We start from the raw sequence: 18023 nt of genomic DNA, 5'->3' as shown, positions 1-18023 counted from the left end.
GACTATGGAATGAATGGTATCTGTCTTTAAGGAGCTTGCAGTGTACTGAAAAGACAGAGCCAGTGTGAAGTGTGTAAGGATAGCAGAAGGGGGAGTGTAAGAAAAATGTGTATATAAAATAAAGGTGCAAGTAATGGCTGTGATAGAAGTTGAGAAAGATCTCAGATATGTAACAGTGGAGATGAGTGTGACAGACAGTGTGAGGGGGGTCCTGGCTAGGCTTGGTGACAGATGGGACCTGGGAGTTAAGGGACAAGAAGAGCCACGGGAGGAGAAAAAGAGCAATGGTGAAGGCAGATTCTCCTTGCCCGGGGTGAGGAAAGTCTGGATCCTGAAAGTGTTCTGGCCTGGAGTCTGGGATACTATGGGCAATACGAGATAAAGATAATAATACATACGATGCTTAAAAATGGTCATGGATACGTAATAGGTGTCAGGCACAGTTAATACTCATAATCGACATATGGTGAGTCGTTGTTTTTCCTATTTTGTAGATGAACCAGGACACGGGAAGAGGAGGTACAGCAGTACTTCACACTGACGCAGAACCTGCAGTCTGCTTTCTGGAGTCCTGCATAAAGCAGGCTAAGGAAGTCTAAATGCAGGAAAAAGATGAGTCTAAAATAATTTCAAACAACAACAAAGTTTTGTGAACTACATTTGCTAAGATGCTTTCTCATCATGGTTTCTCTTCAACTCTAAATTTTAACAAATCAAGGGCGGGGGTCCACTGGATCACTTAGCAAGAAGTGTTTACAAAGCACAGGACAAGCATCGTGTAGTCATTTATCAGATTTTTCATGCCTTTTTTTTTTTTTTTTTTTTTTTTTTTTGACAGCTTCTCAAACCTGAGACCTCATTCGGCGAAATTATTTCTTTCTGTTGGAAATGCTGACTCAAGCAATTCTAAAAATCGGGTCAGCACGGAGGCTGGCGGTTATTAGGGAAGAGCCCTTCCCAGGGTTATTCTTGGTCTCAGCCTTCTCAGGGTGCAGAAGAGATTGGAGGTAGTTAATGTATTTGATTGCAGCTCGGAGAGTTTCCACTTTGCTGAGCCGCTTCTCCAGATACTCCTCCGGCAGATGATGCCGGAGCTGGGCGTAGCCTTCGTTGACGCACTTCACGCGCTGCCGTTCCCGCTCATTCCTTTTCCTGATAAAGGCCGGCCCACAGGAGTAGTCGCACCTTCTGTAATTGGGGTAAGGCGTTGGGAAAGGGAAGGGGTAAGGTTCACCATAATTTTCCACGATCAGGGAGTCACTGGGAAAAGGCAGCAGTGGCAGCTCTTCGGAGTAAGCAGAAGGCACCTGGGCCTCAGGGTACAAGTGGAAAGTGACCATGGGGTCCAGATAGAAGGACCTGGGTAGTGGTAAGTGGGTAGAATCAGAGAAGACGGGAAATGTGTCTGGTGGATTAGAGTGGCTTCTAGTGTCCATCATTTCCTCTTTAACCTGGAAATATAACCAACTTCATTAATTTGTCCAGATTGAGAGAGTAGGTATGATCTTTCTTAGCGATCGATGCTTTCAAGACTTAATGCTTTAATGACTAGTTCCTGAGCTTGTTTCAAATAAGTAGAGTGGGTTACATATAATAAACTGCGTGTAGAGAGATTTTTTTATTTTTAGATAGATTTCAGTCTTGGCTTTGCTCTTTTCTTTGACCTTAGGCAAATTTCTTAACCTCTACAAGCCTCAGCTGTTTCTTATATTCACTTGCAATATTAACAATCCTACAGGGTGATTGTGAAGATGTGTGTGTGTGTGTGTGTGTGTGTTTGACACAAACAGTTCTTTTCCTCTTTCTTCACAGATGGATACATGTGTAGTACTACCCCTTTCTCTGCGCCTTATGGAAAACCTGGTTTCTATTTTTCCTAACACTGGAGAATCAAAATAGTGATCAGTTTGTTGAGATCTGAAGAACACATCTAAAATGGAAAAGGAAAAGCAATTTGAGGTCTAAGTGTGGATCTCCATAAAATAACGATGCGTACCTTTCTGCTAGTCTCTCAAGGTTTTTTCTCCTAACATCTTGAGGAGTGAGGGGTTGTTCTCTGAGGGGTTCTTTAAACACAGTAGCACTGTTAATGAAAAAGAGACAAATACTCCCCAAAGCAGCCTGAATTTATGGACAAAAATCAGATAATGCTGGCCCTGGTTTTTCTATCTGAGCACAGCAGGTTTTGCTATATCCCAGGAGGTGTGGACTCCAAGATTAGAATTCAAGTGTGTTCCAATTTTTGTGAAAAAGCCTGAATGTGGCTGCTGAAAAGACAAGAAATAGAGAAACAAAAAAGCTACAGGGGATGGGGGATAGGGGTAAGGAGTGGGGAGGGTTATGAGTCACAAGGAGTCAGGCTAGAAAAGGAGTCAATGCCAGGAAAAGCTCTTCCTACAAAGGGGCAGGGGAGGAAGAGATAGATAAGTGGGACAGAAGTAATTAAAAATCAGACAGAGAGGATCAGGAAATGAAAGATTCCAAATTGCTGACCAAATGACCTAAAATAACTAACATAAAACAAAAATCTGTAGGAGATTAAACACTAGCCAAGTTTCTGTCAAAAGGCAAAGTTGCTGAGAGAAACTAGTTAGGAAATTTCCAAGCCAGAAATTCCAGGGGGTAAGAGATAAAGGGACACATATAGTGGGGGCTACAAAATGAGGGCAGACGTGGAGCCCGCTCCACTCCATTTCTCACAACAGCTTTATTTTCACCTGCAGCTGACAAGCCAGACTTGATTAACAACAGGTTCCCCAGAAGTAAAGCAGATGTCATCAAAACTAACAATGCAAAATGATATTTTGGGGTATGGTTTTAGCCTGGAAGATAATTTAAACAATAGTGTAGGGCCAGGGATTTAGCTCAGTGGCACCACGCCTGCCCTGCAAGTGCAAGGACCTGGGTTTGATCTCTGGTATCTCCCCCCAAAATAATGATAATGTAAATTATGACCCAGATGAAAGTTGAGTGATTTGTATGTGCCACAACACATATGTTTTTACGTTTTAACAATATCGTATAACTTCTGGGGAAAAAAAGCATGGTGTCTCTAGAGATGCAATGATGAGCAACTTTTTCCACTAAGCCTATCTGGTAAGTCCACCAATCAATGTAGTAGCATTTAAAGATGATCATGTTTTATTTATTTAAAGAATAAAACAAATGTAACCATAAAACAACAAAATTAGAGAATGGAAAAAATTGCAGCAATGAGTATAATTAAAATAGGAAGCTTACGGAGTCTAGATATGTGTTTTTGTTAGGAATTGAGTACAATTTTATTTTAAAAGAAAGCAACACACATTGTTAGTGCTAGGTTCTAGATGTATGCTAACACATCTCAGGTTTCTATCTCAGAGCTCTTCTGAGAAATAAATACTGAGGTCTTTTTTTTTTTTTTTTTTTTTTTGGTACTGGGGATCGAACTTGGGTCCTTGCACTTGCGAAGCAGCCACCAAAACCACTGAGCTAAATCCCCAGCCTCAATATGGAGGTCTTAATAATAAAATCCTAAGAGATTCTTGATACTCTACTGAGCATAAAAGCTTCTACTTTAAATTTTTTTTTGTTTTTTTTTTGTATCAGGGATTGAACTCAGGACCTTGTGCTGGCAAGGCAGGCAGCGACACCACTGAGCTAAAGCCCCAGCTCTACCTTCTACATTAATACATTAAAACATATATGCGGCATGTCAAAACCAAAAAGCTTCTACTACACACATCATTGAATTATGGAGCGGCAGAGGTGAGGGAAGCTGGGAAACCCTCTTTACGGGTTGTGGTAGGTAACTAAGGTTGCTAAGTTAGTAGCAAAGGAGGACGTGGAGGTCCTGAACTTCCAGACCACAATGCTCCCCATTCCTCTGGGAGATTTAATCACCAGCAAAATCTGGATCTTTCATGACAGTGTAATAACTGATAAGGTAATGCAATAATCAGATTATTCATAAAATTTGCCATTTATCACAGAGCCTTAGGATTTCCTTAAAAGTCATGTTTTTATTCCTCCCCCATTGGCCATTTTTGAGAAGTGTCTCTTACCTGAGTTTTGTCATTCAAGATGCCGTATTTCGGGCTGAGTCAGATTTAATCTGATTTATAGAAGGTCATTTAGTGACAATATGCAAAGTGGCTTACAGTTAAACAGAACTGCTTGGCTCTGGTTTAGCTGTTTTTTTTTTCTAGCTAATATGTTGACATGACAACATATAATACTAAAGAGAAAGATTTGCTTACACAATTGGACACTTGTAACATATTTTTGTTTAAATAATGCCCCCATTCCTCTGTATTAAATGATTTTATATCAAAATTATTTATGGAAAACATCTTTACATAATAGTCCCATAATGTTCAAATACTGGTCAATATTCTTTAGAAATAGATATTTAGGCCAGAATGAGGAAGGTCAATAGGAATTTATATCTTTTTTAAATGTCCATTTTATTTTTCCTCTTAAGTAAATTTATTTTTAGGGTAGCTTTAGGTTCATAGCAAAATTAAGCAGAAAGCCAGGGGTTTAGCTCAGTGGTTCCACTGCCTGCCTTGCAGGCACAACGTCCTGAGTTCAATCCGGTACCAAAATAAAAAAAAAAAAAAAAAAGATTGAGCAGAGGCCCTGTACACAGCCCTCTCCACTATCAAAATCCTGCCCTGCCGTGGTGACTTTGTTATAACTGATGAATTTACAATGACACAGCGTCATTCCCCAAAGCCCATAGTTTCCATTAGGCTTCACTCTCGGTGTTATATGTTCATATTCTATGCTTTTGGACAAATGTATAAGGGCCTTTATCACCTGTATCTATCGGTAGCGTATCATGTAGAGCAATCTCAATTCTCTAAACCCTCTCTGCGCTGCTTGTTCATCTCTCCCTCCCCATAACCCCTAGCAACAACTGATCTTTTCGCTGTCTCTATGGTTTTGCCTTTTCCAGAATATCGTATAATTGGAACCATTTAATGTGTAGCCTTTTCAGATTGGGCTCTTTCACTTAGTGATAAGCATTTTAAATTCTTTCATGTCCTTTTATGGCTTGAAAGCTCATTTGTTTTTAGCACTGAATAGCGTTCCCTTGTGTGGATTTATCCAATTTACCCACGTGCTAAAAGAATATTTTTTCATTGAGTTTATTGGCACTTGTAAGTATAGCACACAGTTACATTCATGATTGGGACCTTGTACCTTTACATGACAGATCCTGGTTCTCATTGTTTCTCCATAGCCTGCTCTCCCTTCACTCCCGCCATCCACCCTATTGGTTTCCATTTTTTTCCTTTTCTCATATTTTTTCCCTTATTACCTTTCCCCTACCCTTCCCACTTCCCCTACCCCTTTAGCCCTTTTCTTCCTATTTCACATTATCAGTTATACAATTTGGATCTTATTTACACTTTTAGTTTTTCACACCAGAGAAACTATTCAGTATTTACACGTGTGTCTTATTTCACTTAAGAGTATGGACTCAATATGCATCTATTTTCCTATGAATGGTTCCAGTTTCTCCTTTATGGCTGAGTAGTATTCCATTTTATAGAAAAAAAATACATCTTCTTTATCCAGTCTCCAACTGATGGGTAATTGGGCTGTTTCCAAGTTTTAGCTATTACAAACCATGCCGCTATAAACATGGGTGTGCATATATCACTGTGGTATGATTCTAAAAGAAATTTTGGTTGCTTCCAAATTTGGGCAGTTATAAATAAAGCTTCTATCAACATCCATACGCAGGTTTTTGTGTGAACATAAGATTTCCACTGATTTGGGTAAATACTAATGAACACAAGTGCTGAATCCTATAGTGTATTTCGTTTTGTAAGAAACTGCTAAACTCCCAAAGTTGTGTCATTTTTACATTCCCACCATCACTAAACAAGAGTTCCTGTTGCTCTGTCTATGAGCATTCCCAGTTGATAGTGTTCTAGATTTTGGCCATTTTAATAGGGGTGTAGTTGTATCTCATTATTTTAAATTGCCATGCCCTGGTGAAGAATGGCTGCTCTCAAGAAATTAACCAATAACAAATGTTGGCGGGGTTGTGGGGAGAAAGAACCCTTCTCCATTATTGGTGGGAGTGCAGACTGGTGCGGACACTGTGGAAATCAATATGGAGCTACCTCAAAAACTAGGATTGGAGGTCCCATTTGACCCAGCTATCCCCCTGCTGGGTATCTTCCCAAAGGAATTAAAAGAATCATATCACAGCGATATATACGCAGCCATGTTTATAGTGACACAATTTGTAATAGCTAAAACTAGGAAACAGCCCAACTGCACATAAACTGGAGATTGGATAAAGATGTGGTTTTGGGGCCAGGGATTTAGCTCCATGGTTCTGCTGCCTGCCTCACAAGTGCAAGGACCCAAGTTCGAGCCCTAGTACCCCCTCAAAAAAGTGGTTTTTCTACAAAATGAAGTACTACTCAGCCATAAAGAACAAGAAACTAAAGACAGTTATAGCTAAATGGATGCACATTGAGGCCATACTCAAGAGAAACAAATAGGACACACATGTATAAATACTGAGTAGTTTCTCTGGTGTGAAAAACTAAAAGTGTAAATAAAGTTCAAATTGTATAATTGATAATGTGAAATAGGAAGAAAAGGTCTAGAGAGTAGGGGAGGAGGAAAGGGAAGGGGAGGGGAAAGAAGGAAGAAAAAAATACCAGAAAAGGAAAAAATGGAAGCAAAGTCTTTGTAAATAGGGAAGGGTGGAGGGGTTGAAGGGAGGGCAGGGGTATGGGGAAAAAAATAAGAACCAAGATACATCATGTAAAGGTACAAGTTCCCAATGATGAATGTAACTGTACTCTATACCTAGACAGTACCAATAAACAATAAAAAAAGGAAATATATGGAAGGAACATCTTTTAAATATGCTTATTTGCTAACTGTATATTTTCTCTGGTAAGTGGCCTGTTTAAGGCTCTTTTTTTTTTTTTTTTTTTTTTTTTTTTTTTTTTTTTTTGAGACAGGTCTCACTATGTCGTTGAGACTGCCCTGGAACTCACGATGTAGCCAAGGCTGGTCTCAAACTCACAGTGATTCTCCTGCCTCAGCCTCCCAAGTGCTGGGTTTACAGGCGTGCACCACCACACCTGGCTGCCCTTTTTTAAATTATATTTTTTGTTTTGTTTTCTTACTGTCAAGTACTAAATATCCTTTACGAATTTTTTCCTGGTCTCTATCTTATCTTCTAATTCTCTTGACAATATCTTCTGGAGAAGTTTCAACTCTTAAATATAGCCCAGCTTGACAATTCTTTCTTTCAAGGACTTTGTTTTTGGTGTTATATCCAAAAAGTCAGTACCACCTAGATTTTCTCCAATGTTACGTTCAAGAGATTGTATAGTTCTACATTTCATATGTAGGTTTATGATCTGTTTTTGTTATTTTTGTGAAGGGTCTATTGTCTAGATATTTGTTTTTTATATATGGATATTCAGTTGTTTGTTCCAGCACAATTTGTTAGAGATGATTTTGAGCTGGGGATGTAGTTCCATGATAGAGAGCTTGCCTAGTATGCACATGGCTGTGGACTCAATCCTCAGCACCACAAAACAAGAAAGAAAAACAAAACTGTCTATGGTTTAGATCTAAATGTCCCTCAAAGTCTCATGTGCTCAGAAGTGGAGCTTTTGGATTGGATCATGGAACTGCTATATTCAGCAGTGGATAAATCCATTGATGAGTTCATAGCTGAATGTACTGTTTAGGGGGTGGGGCCTGGCGGGAAGGTCACTGGGGGCTTTGCATGAAAGGATATATTCTTATACCTTTTCTGTTCTCTCATCCGCCCCACCCCCCTTTCTGGCTGTGAGTTGAACACTTTTCTTCCACCATGCCCTCCTATCATCCATTTCTGCCTTGAAGCCAGCTGACTTGGGAATCAACCCACTGGAAACCATGAGCCAAATAAACTTCAAGTTGCAAGTGTTGTGTTATTTTATCCCAGTGACAGAAAAGTGACTAATACAACTATCTTTTCTCCATTAGATTGCTTTTGCTGCTTTGTCAAAGATCAGTGGAATGTATTTATGTGAGTCTATTTCTGGACTCTATGCCATTATATTGATGTCTATTCTTTTTTTTTGGTGGTACTGGGGTTCAACTTAGGACCTTGCGCTTAGCAAGGCAGGTGCGGTGCCACTGAGCTACATCCTGGGCCGATCTCTATTCTTATGTTAATATCACACATCTTGATTACTGTACTTCACAATAAGTCTTGAAGTTGGGTAGTGTCAGTCCTCTGGATTTGGGGTTCTCCTTTAAGATTATGTTGGCTCTTTTGGGACTTTTACCTTTCCATATAAACTTTAGATTTGTCAATATCCACAAAATAATTTTTTGGGATTTTTTATTGGGATTGCATTTAATCTATAAATCAATTTGGAGAGAACAGACATCTTGACTATACCAAGCCTTTCTATCCATGAGTATAGAATCATTTTTATATTTTCTAATTTTTCTCATATAGATTTTATAAATATTTTGTAAGATTGTTTATACTTAAAATTTCATCTTTGGGATGCTACTATAAATGGTATTGTTTTTAATTTCAAATTCCACTTCTTCACTGCTTGTACATGGGGAAGCAATTAACTTCTATGTATTAGTCTTATATCATGCAGCCATGCTATAATCTTTTATTTCAGGCATTTTTGTTGATTCCTTTGGGTTTTCTATATAGATGGTTGTATCACTTATGAAAAAGAGGCAGTTTTATTTCTTCCTTCCCAATCTGTAACCTTTTATTTTGATGTCTTACTGCATTGGCTAGGATTTCCAGTGTAATGTTGAAAAGGAGTGGTGAAAGAGGATGTTTACTTTGTTTTTGATCTTAGTAAGAAAGCTTCTAGTTTCTCATTGTTAAATGCATTAGCTGGGGATTTAGCTCAGTGGTTCCACCGCCTGCCTTGCAAGGGCAAGGTCCTGAGTTTGATTTCTGGTACCAACAAAAACTAGAAAAAATATTAGCTATAGATCTTTGCAGTACTGGTTTGTATTTTTGTCATGACTGCTTATAGGCTGATGATCATCCAATTTGCTTCTTTAGATGTAATAATTATATTATTTTCTAATGTTGAAGTAGACTTGTATGCCTGGGAAAAATCCAATTTGGTCAAAGTTGAACCAAAATTCTTTCTTAATGGTACTGAGGCAGGATCTCAGGGAGTGCTAAGCTACACTCTGAGCTTCTTAAAAATTATTTTATATGGGGCCGGGGATTTAGCTCAGTGGCACCGAGCCTGCCCTGCAAACACAATGTTCTGAATTCAATCCCCAGTACTGCAAACAAAAAATTTTTTTGAGATAGAATCTCATTCAGTTGTCCAGGCTATCCTTGAATTTGTGAATGTCTTGTCTCTGCCTTCTTAGTGGCTGAGATTGCATGTATGTGTCACCATGCTCAGGCTAAATTTTTTAATACTAACAATAAAATCAATTTTAGATTAGATTTTGGGGTGCTAAAAAACTGGTTATTTTTACTAAACAAAAGCAAAACCATCAATAGCTCAAAAAACCACATCCTTACTAATTTACTTCTATTTTTTGCCAAGTACTTCTTAGAACAGAATATTAGAACTTATACTGGAATATCTGTATACTTTTCAGAGCCACTTAAGAATCCACACATTCTTTCTGCACATGCACACACAGATAAGTTAGTAGCAGTTTTTTATGATCATATTGGTATAAAACAAGTCTCACAACAGGGTACACAAAATATCAATGTTTCTTCAAGCTAATATAGCTTGAAAAGAGAGGACATACACACACCTGATAGGTGTTTCAAAATTTATTGTTACATTCCAAAGGGGACATCTGAAAAATGCCAGCTATCCAATAACTGCTATAATTTTCAGAGAGAGGCATCCAGAACCCCAGTCCTAGTTCAAAGCTGCACATACTAGAGCTCAACAGCTGCCTCTCAACATGACCGGAAATGCTGACCAACACGTGTATGTCATCAATCCAGGGAGGCTTGGGTAAAAATTTCCTTATTGCAAGTGTCCAAGTCCTTAGGATTTGTCCTTAAAGATACTAGAAGATGAGGGAGACCATACACACCAAGACTATGTTTAGTCATATGAGTAAACTGGCAAACAGCCAGTTTGTTCTAGGATGCATTGCATCAGACATCACAGTACATGAAGGAAATTTGCATTTGGTGAAGAGCCACCAGGTATTTCAGATCCAATTTACCATGAAATCCAGCCACAGGCCAACCAGATGTCTAGATAATATAGTCAGTGCAAAAGTCATATGGGTAAATCAGCACTTTGATGAGGCTGATTACACTGGAATATATTAACAAAATTTGAAAATAGAAGGTAAGGTCTATTTACAAAAGTTGGTTTAGTAAACTAACATGAGAAAAGTTGTGTCAAGCACTTCCCCTGTATCCTTCCCTTCTCCCACAAACAAACAACAAAAAAAAATACACCTGAAAATTATCTTGAAAATCAGGTTAAAACTGAAAAAGAAAAGTGCTTGTTCCAGGTAAAGGCTTTCAAGATAATTTACAGGCAGACTTAATTTTATTAGTAAAAGTCACAAGTAGGAAAAGGCTTGCTGGCTGACTTTGAACTGTGTGCTTTTAAAATGTCTCTATTAATACATTAACAAGAAAAAAATACTAAGCATGTTTTTGCTTCCAATTTTGAGTCTTCCAGCAAGAGTTGATAAGATCAACAGGGTAGTAAAAGAAAACCCAGGAAACTCAGTTCTTTCCAGATGTCTGCCTCGTTTCTTTCTAGTCATCTTGGATTTGATTTCCATTAGCTGAGGACAACATGTCGGTCAAAGACAGATTTTCGCTGCTCTTGAACTTGAAGCTTCCAGCGCTGCTGTGCATACTCCACCTTGTTCAGAACATTGGGTCGACTGCGGGAGCGGGCCAGGACATCATGAGCATTTGCAAAAGGCTGATGATCCTGAAAGGCCAAATGGAAAATAACCAGAGACACAATATCAGTGTAAAATACACACACAACAGCAGTTAGCCAGCCCCAGAAACAGGAGCAGGTGGGCCTTTCAAACAATAGACCATCTGCGTGACTAAGCACTTCACAGGTAATCAACTATCAGAAGAAGGATGTGTTCATCTACAGAAACAGGTCAACATAAGCCATGAGGAAGTATTTGGAAATGGTTCACCATTTTCAAAGGTGTTTCCTTTAATATACAGAGACCAAGACAAAGACATTTGTGTTAAAGAGAAGTCTTCTCTGCCTAGTAGGGAAAGAAAGTGTATTTGCATGTTATTCTGTCCATGTTACAGATACAGAAAGTAGGGCATTTCCTTGATTTAATCAATCCATAGTTACTCTTTCAGAGAGAAAGTACCTGACTTAATTTCCTGACACTCACTCATTACATTAGAATTGTTTACTTGCTTGGACCCACATTCAGCATGGCAGATGAGTTGACACAGTCTTATCTTGGTTGGTTTTCATCTCTCCCCATTCTTTCAGAACATACACTAAATGGCCTACTTTCTAAAACTTTTCTTGTTACTCCCTTCTGTAAACTGCAATGAAAAGACACATATACAGCTGAAGTGCTAAAATCACCCTCTATGACCAAGAAAAGTGAGGAATGATTTACTTCACATTTTTATGTAACAAAGACTTGCGTCTTTCATTGTTGAGCACTTAATGGCTCACATGTTATTTGCTGTATAAAGAAAAGAGGCTATTGAAGGATTACCCTAGTATCTGTGTAGAAAACCTACCTCTCCTGGTCAAAGTAAACTAATACAACTGGATGTTTGTAGTCATTACACAGGAAACCACCATGCTAATCTATCTATGAATAAGATATAAACACAGCTGCCTATGTGACAAAAAGCATTCAGTAGTAATTTATTGTTTTTGTTTTGCCTTTTCCTTGATCTCTTTTTCCTGAACCCGATGTCAGCAATGTTTCTAAATGTCCCAACACAAGATAAGGGTCATAAGTTGGGCCTCTTGAGCTAAGTTTTGTCTCTAGAAACAACTTTGTTCTGCAGTACATGTCTGTAAAAGTTGTCATATATCCGGGACAAGATTCAGGATATAGGAAGCATTATTGAAAAATTTATTACTGAAGAAACACATTCCATTAATTGCCCTCAAAAGCCTCCCCTTCACTTTGAATACACGGATCCCACCATTCTTGCCATGACCTCAAACAGGTCTGGGAGTCCTCTTTCATGAGTATCTTTAGTTGCTCTATCATGGCTGCCTCAATGTCCTGAATCAATTCAAAATGTCCTTTTCACGGTCATTTTTACTTTGGGGAAGAACCAGAAGTTGCATGGCACCAGGCGTGGTGAATAAGGTGGATGAGGACACACTGTAATGCTTTTTACAAACCTCTCTCTCCATTGGATGGCAGGCCCTTGGCAGCCACATTCACTGAATTTTTATCACACCCCATAAAGACAGTCACGGAAAAGGACTTCTAGAACTGCTTCAGAAAGTGGCAGGAATGATGGAATAGTGTATTTAAAGCAAGGGGTAATAATTAGTTGAGGGAAAATGGCAATGTGTCTTTTATTGAAATAAATTTAAATTGTAAATATCATATACTTTGATCATACCTCATACATGGAAAGCTACGCATAACCATATAACTTTAACTACAACTGTACATGGTGTTATACTACCTGGTCTTATTGTTATAGTCAGACTTTAATACCATAATTATATATACATTTTTTAATTTAAAATTTTCATGAGAAAATTTATTGATAAAAACAGGACTGTTCATGTGTACAGATGTGAAAATACATTAAAATATTCAGATACATTAAATATGCTTTTGATACTTTGCTTTATTTAAAAGTACTGTATGTTCAAAGCAGTATTATACTTGCTAATAATTAATTTTGATTTGGCTCTACTTTTAACAGAATTTTTGAGGCACTTTCCAACAAATATATTAAGACTGTAGAAAATAAAAGATGGCAATAGGCGTCTAGATAAGAGCAATTTGGGGGTGAAAAATAAGTTTTCTAAGAAAAGTATACATTTAAGTTCCAAAGTCTTAAAAACTGTAACAATTCTTAAAATTCCCCTTCTAAAAGCACACTGATTATATATATTTTTTTTCCTTTTCTGGTACTGGGAATTGAACCTAGAGTGCTGCACTGTGCTGCATATCCCCAGCCATTTATTTATTTTGAGACAGGGCCTTACTAATTGGCTGAAGCTCAAATTTGTAGACCTCCTGCCTCAGCCCCCAGAATACTAGGATTATAGGCATGTACCACCACGCTGAGCACATTTTAAAAATCTAAAGCAGGACCATGATTTTATATATATATATATGGTTTTTTTGTTTTTTGTTTTTTGTTTTTTTTTAGTTTTTTGAGACAGGGTCTCACTATGTAGTTGAGACTGACCTGGAACTCATTATGTAGTCCAGGCTGGTCTTGAACTCACAGCAATCCTCCCGCCTCAACCTCCTGAGTGCTGGGATTACAGGCGTGCGTCACCACGCCCAGCAATATTTTAAAAGAATCTTTTTTTGCCTTCTTTACCGAAATGTCAACTTTTACTTAATGGTAATGGCTTGTGTAAATCCCAATTATTTATTTCTAAACTTAGAAATGGAAATAATAAAGACAATTCAATGAATTCCAAAATGGGGGGGGGAGAAAGGAAAAGAAAAGATAAAAGTTATACAATTACTTGATTACCCATAAGAAAATAAACTGGCCCACAGTCATTTAACACATTAGCACAGACACTAAAACTTAGCTCGCCTAACCTTGACCTGGTGTCCTATCTTCTCAACACACAGATTTTGTTCAGGTAGATTAAAATGACACTATAGGAATATGGTGCTTTGGTGAACTTGTATATAAAATATTATTACCATTGATTTGTTTTGACATAAACAAGACCGGGAAGAAGGATATACTTTGTCAGCACAGCACTCCTCGGTTTCACAGTCCTGCTATCTACTCTTCAAGAGAGGGGGAGAAAAAAATCTTAAGGGACAAATTTAAAAGACTAAATAAACTAATTAATCCTTTTGGTCTGTCCTCCACCTATTAGGGCAAGATTGAACTAGCTGATCATGGGCAGGTATGCTGAAAGGATGCAAATAGAGATTTACCCTTTTATGTTTGCTCCTTTTACACCTGATGAAATTTCAATGAATACAAAACATGTCTTAATGTAATGCTTTGATAATAGTAATGATGTGTCATGGATATATGATACAGTAAATATTATGACTACTTGCAGTACACTTAACTATTTGTACTCACTTTGCTTTACAAATGTTCTATTTTGAAGAAAAATGAAAAAAAAATACGAACTGAAAATTTTAAATGAACACAAATAGTGAAGAACTCCTGTTTTCTTTGTTTTTTGATGGTACTGGGGATGCAACCTAGATTCTTTGAATGGAGAGACAATGCAATAAATAAATTTTTTTTTTTTTTAAGGCAGAGGCTCACTTGTCTCTAATTTGCTCAGGCTGGGCTCAAATTTGCAATCCTCCTGCATCAGCCACCCAGAATGCAAGGATGACAAGCATTTACCATTATGCCTGGCAAGAACTCCCATCTTAAATAAGCAACAAATGTAGTAATTTAAGTTTAAGTTCTTTAGTGTAGAATTATTACCATAACTCCACAGCTCTGATCAGAAAACCTCACTCTGCCCAGAATCAGTTTAACAGCTATGCAAGAGTCAGCCGAGCCTCTCAGTGACAATGTTCTCAGATAGTCAATATGAAGGCAGACTCACTCACCTGTGGGTACCATGTTACTGAGCATATGACCTTATCAGCCAAATGCCTGCCTTACGTGTTTTTCTGTTCACATTTAACATTCATTTCCTGTGTGCTCTGAATGTATTTTAATATTGCTTATTTCTGAAATCAGAAACATATTTAATGCTATAATAGATGTAGATGAAGTCAGAGTTTCAATCTATGTGGCTATAATGAAAACAGTTTATCTGGCCTTTGACACTGATGTTTTCATTCGTCAGTACTTCTCAACTGGGGGTGATCTTGCCCACATTTGGCAAAATCTGTGAATTTACCAATCTCAACCTGTTAGTGGGGATTAAACCCAGGGCTGCTCTACCACTGAGCTGCATCCCTTTTTTTCAGACAGGGTCTTGCTAAGTTGCTTTTTCCCAGGCAGGACTCAAACTTGAGATCCTCCTGACTCAGCCTCCCTCAGAGCAGGCATGACACAAGTGTGCTATGTGGATATTTTTTATTGGCACGACTGCGATGGAAATAATTTGTCACAAATAATTTGGCATCTAGCAGACAGAAGTCAAGTATGTTGCTGATATCTTACAATAAACACAATAGCTCCCTACAAAAAAGAATTATTCATCCATCCCTAAATATCTACAAAGTCAGAGTTGAGAAACCCTGAGAATATGAGTAAAAATGAATGTGGACATAGTACTTAAAACTCTAATACTTCTGATATACAACTTCCTATCCTTCTAGTTCTCTTTGGCTCTAGCCCCACTACGTTTTTTTAAAAACTATATTAGAGCTTCAATCTTTTCTTCCAGCCCTCCTTTTAAAATAAATATATTTCTTATAAGACTATAAATAAAAGTGAGGAAGTATACTATTGTTAGTTATTTCTTGTACATGTCTGTTTCTGTTTCATTCATCCCTACCCTCACCCCACCCCTACCCCCCCACACACACTGGCGATCCAACTCAGGACCTTACACTTGCCAGGCAGGTGTGGCGCCACTGAGCTATATCCCTGGCCTTCATTCATTTTTTTTATTCCTAGTACCCAGCACAGTATTTATCCAGAAAATAACTCAATATGTGTAGGCTGAATCAATAAAAGGAGCAGAGGAAAAAGATGCAAACAGAGGTGCTTCTATGAAAGTTCTTGACAAAAATTTTTAAATCTTACCCAATAGGACAATAGCATGTTGATCAAACAGCAACTCTGTTTACAGTTATAAATCAAGCTATGCACCAATTATGAGTGTAACTGTTCTGTATGCTTAAAAAGTATTAATAAACTCAATTAAAGAAAATGAAGCTATACAATCAGAATCTCCTTTCCCAGCTTTTACCTACATGTCCACAAAGGCATTCCACAGCAAAGTGACCTCTGACTTTCAAGTTTACTCCAGATTTGGCTGTTCAAACTATACTGAATTTTATCCTCTTTTAGTAACATAGTCCAATAAAATATAAAGAAAAAGTAATTTCTAAATAATAATTACACATAATAATAAAATATTGGAAAATTTAAGAAATAAATTCTAAATGTGATAATGATAAAACAAACAATATAATTCTGTAAGCTATCCTGAATAACAAGCTTGTGTATTATGTCAATTTCTAGACTTTTTTGTTTGTTGTGCTGGGATCGAACCCAGGGCCTCGAACAGCTCTAGACATTTTGTCTTGTTTGTTTGTTTGTTTGTTTAGGTACCAGAAGTCAAACAAACTTAGGACCTCGCACTTGAGAGGTGGGTGTGACACCACTGAGCTAAATCCCCAGCCCTCTAGACATTTTTTTAATGAAGTAATGTTAAAATAAAAAGACCATGAAACAACATGCATATTGATTGTGGTAACTATGTGTGTTTTAAAGATAAGAAGAGGATCTGAAGTGATGGTTTTATTTTCTTCTAGAGTTAAAGAAAAAATTATAGTTCTTTTTAAAGGAGGAAATATAAAATATCAGTAGATAATCAAGGTGTACCTCTTTGAAAACAATAAGAATGTCCTGCTTTCCGTGTTTTACTTCAGTAAAGCTTCTGTGCCCTCTAAAGATTTGGTGACACTCACAGGCAAAATGTTTCAGGGAGGAGCTTTGGGAGAAACCTGCCTCAGACACTATCTCCATATAACAGGGTAAGGCCTTGTATAGCGCCCTCTTCAAGGTTCAGTTTAAACTGCCATGTTTATGGTTTTACAGAACAATTTGCTCACAAATAAAAGCTACTAAAATTACAACTCTCTTTAACTTTTCAGGTTGAGGATCAACTCTGATAATTCAAACATCTATATGCAACTATTTTCCACTTGTATTTTTTTTCCTCCACTTGTATTTCTATCTGATGATGACAGAAACTGGCCACCAGCCGGTAAGGCAGGCTGGAAACTTACCCCAACATCATCATCACTCTGTATCAACTGCGAGTGTCCAAAGAGGCGCCTCTTCAGTATGGGCTCCACCAGGGTAAGATATACCATGTACAGAAGTAGGAGACCCAAAATAGAGAGATAAATTATAATGGTGACCTAAGGGAAATTGAAAGTAAGTTACATCTCTGTTCAAGATGAGAAATCAGAATTTTATATAACATTAAACCACAGTGAAGACTGATACCTCTGCTTAGCCTACAGGGTTTCTATACCAACCAGATTCCAGTATAAGAAACAAACTCAACTCTTCACCAAAGTATTATTTAAGGAAGAAGAGGAAAGAACACATTTTGTCTTTTGGATCTTTCTGTGAGTCTCTGAAATTCCATTTTATCTACTGCTAATTATTTGTCTTTATGACTAGCATAGCAGTTTTCTTTTTTCAGCTGAACATAGTGTCCTAGATTCAGTAGTACTGTTGCCAAATCAACTCAAAGGAACTCTTTAGAGAAACTGTAACTCAGGTGAATTTCAACAGAATACTGTATTCTTTTAGATCAGTTTAAGTCTATAAAATATTTTTAGGCCACTGATATTTTGGGGTTACTAATTTGTGTACTGATCAAAAGTACAGAAAGACATGCCCACTAGAATAGATATAATAAATTAGACAGACAGTGCCATTTATTAGCAAAGACCTCATATACCACTGGTAAAATGGTATAATTGCAGTCAAGCAAGCCTTTTATCTCATCACTCTGGGAGGCTGAGGCAGGAAGATTGCCTGAGCAACATACAATTTGGTGACATCCTGACTCAGGAACCAAAAAAAAACAAAAACAAAAACAAAAGACCATATATATATATGTATGTATGTATGTATGTGTATGTGTGTGTGTGTGTGTGTGTGTATATATATATATGTGTAT

The 18023-nt window shown here is 37.6% G+C and overlaps 2 protein-coding genes across 2 annotated transcripts in view; both read right to left on the bottom strand.

Moving 5' to 3' along the window:
* Nucleotides 1-845: 845 nt before the first annotated feature.
* Nucleotides 846-1439, bottom strand: Ascl3 (achaete-scute family bHLH transcription factor 3). Its single transcript, XM_010615384.2, has one exon. It carries the CDS (start codon nt 1437-1439, stop codon nt 897-899), a length of 543 nt encoding a protein of 180 aa, XP_010613686.2. The 3' UTR covers nt 846-896.
* A 9086-nt stretch (nt 1440-10525) lies between these two features.
* Nucleotides 10526-18023, bottom strand: part of Tmem9b (TMEM9 domain family member B) — a 14498-nt gene continuing 7000 nt past the window's right edge. The window contains exons 4-5 of the mRNA XM_010615383.3: nt 17116-17250; nt 10526-10940 (exon numbers count right to left, since the gene is read on the bottom strand). Coding sequence (XP_010613685.1) covers nt 10785-10940; nt 17116-17250 — 291 coding nt within the window. The 3' untranslated portion in view covers nt 10526-10784. The remainder of the gene's footprint in view (nt 10941-17115; nt 17251-18023) is intronic.

The sequence above is a fragment of the Fukomys damarensis genome, unplaced genomic scaffold, assembly GCF_012274545.1.
Source record: "Fukomys damarensis isolate Sample0158 unplaced genomic scaffold, DMR_v1.0_HiC HiC_scaffold_16, whole genome shotgun sequence".
In the NCBI taxonomy this organism is placed as follows: domain Eukaryota; kingdom Metazoa; phylum Chordata; class Mammalia; order Rodentia; family Bathyergidae; genus Fukomys; species Fukomys damarensis.
Note: the sequence above shows the minus strand (reverse complement) of the source record. Positions and strands in the feature narration are given on the sequence as shown.

Bases quoted from the DNA above. Each gene is read 5' to 3' on its own strand.
- Ascl3 (XM_010615384.2), bottom strand. From the start codon at position 1,439: ATGATGGACACTAGAAGCCACTCTAATCCACCAGACACATTTCCCGTC.